Source organism: Mastomys coucha, unplaced genomic scaffold (genome assembly GCF_008632895.1).
Source record: "Mastomys coucha isolate ucsf_1 unplaced genomic scaffold, UCSF_Mcou_1 pScaffold15, whole genome shotgun sequence".
Classification (NCBI taxonomy): domain Eukaryota; kingdom Metazoa; phylum Chordata; class Mammalia; order Rodentia; family Muridae; genus Mastomys; species Mastomys coucha.
In genome coordinates, this window is record NW_022196897.1 from 148,994,120 (window position 1) to 149,003,259 (window position 9,140).

At 46.4% G+C, this 9,140-nt stretch overlaps 1 protein-coding gene across 3 annotated transcripts in view; it reads left to right on the forward strand.

Annotated features, from left to right (window-relative positions):
- The window catches only part of Ift52 (intraflagellar transport 52), a 28,221-nt gene that overhangs the window by 16,734 nt on the left and 2,347 nt on the right, over nt 1-9,140 (forward strand). For all 3 annotated transcript variants that reach the window (XM_031372655.1, XM_031372654.1, XM_031372656.1), the window contains exons 10-12: nt 2,289-2,443; nt 5,766-5,853; nt 8,002-8,110. In XM_031372655.1, coding sequence (XP_031228515.1) covers nt 2,289-2,443; nt 5,766-5,853; nt 8,002-8,110 — 352 coding nt within the window. The remainder of the gene's footprint in view (nt 1-2,288; nt 2,444-5,765; nt 5,854-8,001; nt 8,111-9,140) is intronic.

Here is a 9,140-nt window from a genome sequence, read left to right on the forward strand (position 1 = left end):
GTCTGTATAGCCCTGGCTGTCCTGGAACTCACTCTGTAGACCAGGCTGGCCTCGAACTCAGAAATCCATATGTTCGTGCCTCCCAAATGCTGGGGATTAAAGGTGTGCACCACCACTGCCCAGCATTGTGGTGGAGTTTCTTATATGCTAAGCATTCAACTTCGGAGCCATGCCATGGTCCTTCAGATGACCAGAGCTTTTGTTGTTCTTTGTTTGAGACGGAGTGTCTCTGTGTGGTCCATGTCTGTCTTGAGCTCACAGCAGCCTTCCTTATCTCAGCCTTCTGAGTGCTGGGATCACAGGCTGTTCTGCCACATCTAGCTCCATAGCAGGGCTCAACGTTGGGCCGGCTCATTCTCCCTCTCTCTGCAGTCGTTAGCTGCCTGTAGTTCTTTGTCTAGGGATGGGACCCTGTAAGATTTGCCCCTTCCAAATTCCCATGTCTATTGGTCTGGTCATTGTTCAGGTCTTGTTTTAGGATGCCACTTTGTTGAGGTACAGCTAAGTATAGCTTCTGTCATTTGTGGGAGACAATCTCAGAGCAGACTTCCTGGTCCTCTGACTCTTCTGCAGTCTCTTACAGTCTTCTGCTCCCTCTCCCTGGAGGTTCCCTGAGCCTTAGTGCAGTTCGAAACTATTCCAAACTGATGAGGTTACAGGCATACATTAATAGGTAATACATTCACATAGTTCTGAGTTTTAAAAAAGCATACACAGTGAATAACCTTCCTTCTGTCTTCTGACCAGGCTATTTCATTATTTCCCTCAAGTGACATCAAACAAAATGTTCCATAGGTTCTTTAGAGATAGTTGATACTTAGGTAAGCTCATCTATGTGTGCATTCTCCTTCCCTCATTTTTTATGCACGTGATATTACACACACTGTATGCACACTATTTAGCACCTTTAAAATTACTGTTGGAGCTGAGCATGATGGCATATACCTGCAGTCCCAGCATGCGGGAGATGGAAGCAGATGGGTCAGGACTTCAAAGTCAGCCTTGGTTAAGTAGTGAGTTCCTGGGCTACATGTGACCCCTGGAAAAAAATTACTAGTGAAACATGTTCCATGTTCTTTCTTTCTTTCTCTCCTTTCTTTCCTTCCTTCCTTCCTTCTTTCTTTCTTTCTTTCTTTCTTTCTTTCTTTCTTTCTTTCTTTCTTTCTTTGTTTTGTTTTGTTTTTTGAGACAGGGTTTTTCTGTGTAGCCCTGGCTGTCCTGGAACTCACTCTGTAGACCAGGCTGGCCTTGAACTCAGAAATCCGCCTGCCTCTGCTTCCCAAGTGCTGGGATTAAAGGAGTGTGCCACCACTGCCCCACTCATGTTCTTTCTTGAAGAGCCTTCTATCTGTTAGTTTATTAAAGATTTACTCTCTTTTTCTGTGTGTGTGTGTGTGTGTGTGTGTGTGTGTGTGTGTGTGTGTGCATATGTATATGAATATATACTACATATGCAGATGCCCAAGGAGGTCAGAAGAAGGCATCGGATCCTGTGGAGCTGGAGTAACAAGTGGTTGGGAGCCTCCTGACGTGGGTACTGGGAACCAAATTCCAGTGCTCTGAAAAGCTCTCAACACTGAGCTGTGTTTTCCCTTGTTTATACTGCACCATATTTAACAGTGTCCTGGTGAGATGTCGATCTCAAGTGGAGGTTTAGGTTCTCCTGGTCTTTTGCCATTACCAGCTCAGAGCACATGTCAGCTCTGATTCTGAGCAGTTCTGAAGACATCTGTGGCTAGTGGGGAAGAATGGGGATGTGCTGTGCAAGGGGAGAGAGCAGACAGGGCCCAGATGCTGGAGGTGTGTATGACGGAGTGGGACTCTATGGGCCTTTTTCTTATCACTTCCAGTTTCTCACTGTAATAAATAATAAAAAATGTTGTTCATTAAAATAACCTTAAGGAGAATTGTTTTTGACAAAATTGAAGTGATTAAAAAGGATATTGATGGATAAAGGTGGAGATGTGAGTAAATTTGAGAGCAAGAGTTGATTGCCAAGAATTCAAGAGAGACCATGATAGTAAAAGAGACTAGTCAAGTCAGCCTGGCTCCAGTTGTGCTCAGCAGTGCAATTGTGTAATTGGAGAGTTGGACTCTGCCAGCCCAGTGAACTTTGTGCCTTTTTCTGCATAAAGTGGCTGATGGAAGGATCAATTGTCAGTGATGACAAGTGGTGGGTCTCTTGCAAGGAAATAGAAGTTCTATAGATTGAGAACCGAGATGGTAGCTGCTTGACAGATTAAACTCCCATTTATTTGTGCTGAAAGGAACTCTCTCTTGGCTTTTAGATTTCCGACTACACGATGGTACCAGACACAGCCACCCTCTCAGAGCAGCTCCGAGTGTGTCTCCAGGAGGGCGATGAGAACCCCCGTGACTTTACCACCCTCTTTGACCTGTCCATTTACCAGCTGGACACCACCTGTCTCCCCAAGGTCATCAAGTTAGTACTGAGGCTGCCTGGACTGCACACTGCACTCCACTCTGCTTGGCTTGAGAACATGAGCCTGGCGATAGCAGTTAGGTCACACAGCTGTAACAGGGTGACACTCTGAGATCTGTGCAAGTCAGTAGGGAAATTGGTGTGGAGTGTGTGGATGATATAAGGGAACTGCTATTAATTACAATCCCCTGTGTTCCAGGATCAGTAGGACATTAGAGTAATCAAGCCTTTTCTACTTTGCCAACAGCGTTTCTGGGTTAACACAGAGTCCTGGGTTCCAGAAACATAGTCCACAGGTTTGTGTACTTCCCTTAGAAGCACCTGAACATAACAGAGACAGCTCTGAGCTCTTGGGGCTTGTCCATCACAGCCTTTTAGACACGTGCTGGTGAACTCCTTCCCCCCAAGAGATCCTTTAAAGCTCAGCTGTGCTTCCTAGCGCCACCTGCCAACACTCCTCATCTAGTCAGTCAGTGACAGACTGGTGGTGTGTGTACAGCTCGGTGCAAAGGCTCGCGCCTAACACGGAAGGCTCTCGGTTCCATTCCAGATAGAAGAAAAGGGATGTTTTGGCTATTTTTGGAAAACAGATGAGAGCATGCACTTGTGCTAGAGGGCTTTCCAAGTTTCTCACAGATTGGACCCTGGCCCTGAGTCTTAGCTGCTCCCTTGTGAGGACTTATATCACACAGGACAATGGTGCTTGCCCCAGAGTGCCCTGTCCCAGTGGATTCAGTTCCTAAAACCATTCTCACCCCAGACAGCGTGCAGTGCACAGCTTTGCAGACATAGGTTAAAGAAACGCTGTCCAGCAGGGTGTGCTGGCACAACCTAGGAATATCAGCATGGGCTGTGGAGAGACAGGAGGAGGATGTCTTGCCTGTCTTTTAAAAAAAAATATCAGCATTGAAAGCTACTTCAAGTCTCTACACCTCTTGCTTCAGTAACTATGCCATAGTCTAGAAGGTATTTTGAGGTCTAACTGGAAAGAGTTCAGTGAGCCTGCACAGTACAGGGTCAAAACACATGGCCTGTAGTAGCCAGGTGCTCGCTCACCGGGAGTTACTTGTCTTCTCTCTGTGGGAATCTCTCCTTTTTTACTATACATCGTAACTGCGCGCTCGTGCAACGCCTAGTCCAATTTGATTTTTCTCCTTTTTCTATTCATTCAGTTGTTTTGAGACAGTGTCTGACTTGTCTTGGACCTATAATCCTCATTCTTAGGAACAGTTCTCCCCCTGGCCCTGAGAATATGGAGGCAGTGATTGGTAGCAGTGGCTCAGCCGATCACCTCACTCCTGCGGAAGTTGTACGCTCACTGGCATTTGCTTCTCTCACTTAATTTTGAAAGGCCACACAGATATTTATCAAATGTTCATGTGGGGTGAGGTACAGAGGCTGAGGTGGAAGGATTACATGTTCAAATGAATAGAAAAAGGAGAAAAATTAAACTGGACTAGGAGTTAGTTTGCAGAATGACCTTACAGTACAGGAGGGCAGTGAAGGCAAAGCAGAGGCCATAGCAGCCCCTTGAGCTTGGTCCGTGCATCTCTAATGCCTTTTTTATTTTTTATTTTTTTTTAAGATTTATTTATTTTATTTATATGAGTACACTGTAGCTGTCTTCAGACACCCCAGAAAAGGACATCAGATCTCATTATGGATGGTGTTGAGCTACCATGTGGTTGCTGGGAATTGAACTCAGGACCTCTGGAAGAGCAGTCAGTACTCTTTAACTGCTGAGCCATCTCTCCAGCCCCCTCTAATGCCCTCTTACATTCTCCCCACCTTGCTGTGACACGAAAGACTCCCCTTCTGCCTAGTCTTTGCTGCCTCCTAAAGCTTTTTTTTTTTTTTTTTTTAAATTAGACTTTACTTTGTACTTTAGGTTGGCCTGAAACTTACAGTGTAGCCCAGGCTGGCCTGGAATGATCTTTTTACCATAGCCTTTTGGGTACTGGGATTATAGTCATAGGCTGCACATGCCTGACCCAGCTTAGGATACTTCCTCACCTCTCTTCCTCAGGCTTCTCTGACCAGCACTGCATCCAGCCCCTTTCTGTCTGTCTGTCTGTCCTTGATTTGGTTTTTTTCATACTACTTACAGATACCTGGCTATTGCCTGGTGTTCTCTGTGCCGTGGGAGTGTAGTCGCAGGCGAGCCTCTTTTGTCTCTGGTTGCCACAGTGCTTGTGTCAGGTCCACAGTAGACATGTAGTCAGTACTTGCTGAGGCAAGTGAACACACGGAAATTTGTGCTCACTCACCAGAAGCAGCTCATACTGGACCTGCTGTCTCCAGGAGTGAAAACAAGTCCCAAAACACAGTGAGCTACAAGGGTCACAGTACACACGGGTAAAAACCAAGGCCCATTGGGATGAAATGTAAAAGGGAGTTCTCTCAGCTCAGACAGGACTGCGGGATCCCAGAGAAGGTCTTTAAAGATGGTTCTGGGGAGGAACACTTTGACATTATTTTTTCTTTGCATTACATTTTATTTTGTTTTGTATGTTATAGTTCATTTTCTGTTTCTGTGATAAACACATGGCCGGAAGCAGTTTGGAGAGGAAAGGGATTATTTAACCTTACACTTCCATGTCCCTGAGGGATCAGGAGCTCATGGAAGGAGTTTGAAGCAGAAACCACAGAGGAATGCTTTTCCTGGCTGGCTCATTGCTCAACAGACTTGCTTTTAAAACTCTGGACAGTCTGCTCAGAGGCTGGCACCGTCCATGGTGGGCTCAGAGGCTGGCACTGTCCACCGTGGGCTCAGGCTGGCACCGTCCACGGTGGGCTCAGAGGCTGGCACCGTCCACGGTGGGCTCAGAGGCTGGCACCGTCCACGGTGGGCTGGGTCTTCCTGTATCAATGGTAGTCAAGAAAATGCCCCACAGGCCTGTCTGATGGAGGCAGTTCTTCAGCTGAGGCTCCTGCTTCCCACGTGGTGTGTGTGTGTGTGTGTGTGTGTGCGCGCGCGCGCACGCATATGGACAGAGAACAACATACAGGAGTCTGTTCTCTCTTTCTATCATGTGGGTTCTGGGGATCAAACTCAGATCATTAAGCTTGGTGGCAAGTTTTTTACCTGTTGAGCCATCTCACCAGCACAGAACAGATGTTTTGTTTTGTTTTACTTTCTGGAAGCATTGAGGCTTCACATATGTTGGGCATATGCTGTTACTGAGCTATTTGCCAAACCCTTTAGATGACACACTTTGTATGTTTTCTGCATGGTGTTGATGCGTCCACAGCGTGAGCAGTTAGCTGTGCTTTATCAGTGTCTTACCTTTATTCCCATGTTTTTGTCTTTTTATTAACCCAGGGCTCATGAGGAACTAAATGTGAAACATGAACCACTTCAGCTCGTCCAACCTCAGTTTGAGATGCCGCTGCCAGCCCTTCAGCCTGCGGTGAGTGTGTCATGGGCACCTGCTGCAGGGTCTGCCTCCCTGTGGACCCTTGTCTGTACTATGCATGGCACCCTCATGGAGTCCCAGAGCATGGCCTGTAAGCACATTCAGACACCACATATGGTAGCCTTCTGTATGGAGTCAGAGCATGGGCTTTCTTAGCTATTGAACTTTTCCACTTGAGGGCATGGGGTTGCAAGGTATACGTGAGACTGCTGAGTGCCCTAGTCACTTTTCTGTTGCTGTGAAGAAACACTATACCAAGGCATCTTATGAAAGAAGGCATTTCATTGGGAGCTTGCTAAGTTTCAGAAGGTGAGTCCATCACCATCACAGTAAGGAGAGGTGGCAGGCAGGCATCGCATTCAAGCAGCAGCTGAAAGCATACATCTGATCCACAAGTAGGAGACAGAGGGAGCAGAAGCCCTGGTGTGGGCTTTTGAAACCTCAGTGACACAGCTCCTCCAACAAGGGCATACCTCCTAATCCTTCTCAATATAGTTCTATCAACTTAGGACCCAGGATACAAATACATGAGCCTATATTTGCCAGTCTCACCTAGACCACCACACTGGGTAATGAGGTAGAAGTCTTTGAGATGCCTTCCCAGCATTGGGCACTCAGATCTCAGTTTGACTTTAACAGTTGGGGGTGGCTGCAGTATAACCTGCTGAGGGGACATGAACAGCCATGTCCACCCTAGAGGACACTGAGGACAGACCAATGCTTGATTCCACCCCAGTCCTCTCTAGTAAACCAGCAGGGTATTTTAAATTGCTTACTTACGTGAACATGGTGAAGCGTTCTTCACAGGAGGGGGAAGGGTAGCTACACCACAGAAAGCCCAACCCCAGCTCTCCTGAGTACTCAGGAAAGCTGCATCTTGGCGTGTCCTGCCCGAGGAAGTTCCACCTGAGAGGAACACCCACCTTTCCCACAATGCATTGCTTGTTTAACCTCTAGGTAGATTGGTGAGTCTTGTACCTTTGTGAGCTTCCTACACCTTGTAAGTCTCCTAACTCCTAGGAGTCTTTGTTTTCCTTTCTTGGGGCACTGTTTCAGTTGAGAAGCGACAGCTACAGAGCAGCAGCTATGTGCACGGCGTGGCACAACTTCTGAGTACAGCACTAATTCAACATTCACTCTCTTTCCCTGTCCCCATTCTGAGATCTTTTTGTTCGTTTGTTTGTTCCTTGGGGAGGTTGTTTGTTTTTCTGAACTTGCTCTGTAGACCAGGCTGGCTTCAAACCCATAGATCCACCTGTCTCTGCCTCCCTAGTGCTGATTCTGATTCTGGATTTTTTTTTTTTTTGGCTTTTTGGCTTTTTGGCTTTTTGGCTTTTTGAGACAAGGTTTCTATGTATAGTCCTGGCTATCCTGGAACTCACTCTATAGACCAGGCTGGCCTCAAACTCAGAAGTCCACCTGCCTCTGCCTCCTAAGTGCTGGGATTAAAGGCATGGGCCACCACTGCCCAGCGACATTCTGAAATCTTGAAGAGTTACTTAAAGAGCTAGTTGGTTAATTTGCTAGTTTGAAATTGTTGGTGGTGATGTTTATATCCTAAAAAATGGCAAATCCTGCTGGCAATTACCAGCTCACGTATGGGCAATTCTTAGGAATATTAAGTTTAGCCCTTTCTATACTAATATACATCTGCTTCCCTAGTTGCTTCTGTTCCTGAAGAACACATAATAGCTAGCTGACTGTAGTGATGTACACCTGTAATTCAGGACTCAGGAGGCTGTGACAAGTTTGGAGCCAACCTGGGATGGGTGGTGATATATACATATACGTGTGTGTGTGTGTGTGTGTGTGTGTGTGTGTGTGTGTGTGTGTATCAAGATCCTGTTTCAAAACTAAGGAAGTATATATATATAGGGACAAGTTGTGCTGCACAACCCTCAGTGCCAGGCTTGGCTGAATTCATGGCACTGTTATAGTGGCTTGGTCAGTTTAGTGGTGTGGTTAAAGCTGGTTCTGCTTGGTTGCATACTGGAGACTCAGCCATACTTGATATGAACCTAATGAATGAAGTGATGGAGCTGGGATGGCTCTTCCCAGGGGACGGGCTCAGTCAGCTTCTCATTGCTCATGCCCATGCTAGGCTTTGAGAGACTCTTGGCTAAAAGACTGCATTTCCCCTAGGTCTTCCCTCCGAGTTTCCGGGAGTTGCCGCCCCCTCCCCTGGAGCTGTTTGACCTAGATGAAACATTCTCTTCTGAGAAGGCCCGGCTGGCTCAGATCACCAACAAGTGTGAGTACTGCTGGCCAGTTACATTGTTTCTCTTACGAATTTTATTTACCATGAACCTCTGTGAGCTGTTTAAGAGAATGCTTAAAGATGGCTCCAGGAGAAGTGAATCTGGGTCGATGGATGAAGCTGAGCATGTCTTCATTGCATGTGAACGTGGTCCTCTGAGATCACTTCATCTAGAATATTCGAGCGTGGTGCAGAAAACTCAAGTGTCACTCTTACCCTCATAGCCTCTTAGTTTTGATGGACTATGTGACCCATGTTGAATACTAACCCTGGCATCCACTTTGCAGACCTGGGCCATTGGTCACAGGAACATTTAGATTAGAAAGATTCACAGGCTGGCAAGATGGCTCCACAGGTAAAGGAGCCTGTAGAGAAAGGCAGATTACCTGAGTTTAGTCCAGGAACCCACTTACGGGTGAAATGAGAGAGCCAACTCTATATTGTCCTCTGACCTCCACATGGGTGCCGTGTACAAACCGCTGCCCCAGCACGCACAGGTGATAATAATAAAACAATTAAGTATCCTTTTAAAAAAAACGAGAACAGAAAAAGGAGTTGGGGCCAAAAGATTTTTGTAGACTTCAAATTGGAGTATCTTCCTGCCTGTTGACCCTCCTGATATGCTCTGTTTCGAACACAGCAGATAGGCCTGCACCCACATTAACCACCCACTGCAAGCAGTGGCTGTACTCATAAAAACACAATTTAAGAAAAAACATGAGCATACACAGATGAAATTATTTATTTTAAAAATACAACAAGCTAGCCAGGGGGTGGTGGCGCATGCCTTTAATCCCAGCACTTGGGAGGCAGAGGCAGGTGGATTTCTGAGTTCGAGGCCAGCCTGGTCTACAGAGTGAGTTCCAGCACAGCCAGGGCTACACAGAGAAACCTTGTCTTGAAAAAACAAAAACAACAACAACAAAAAATGCAACAAGCTGTACATTATGGTGATGTCTTTAATCCCAGCACTCAGGAAGCAGAGGCAAACAGATCTGTGAGTCCAGGACAGTCAGAACTATGT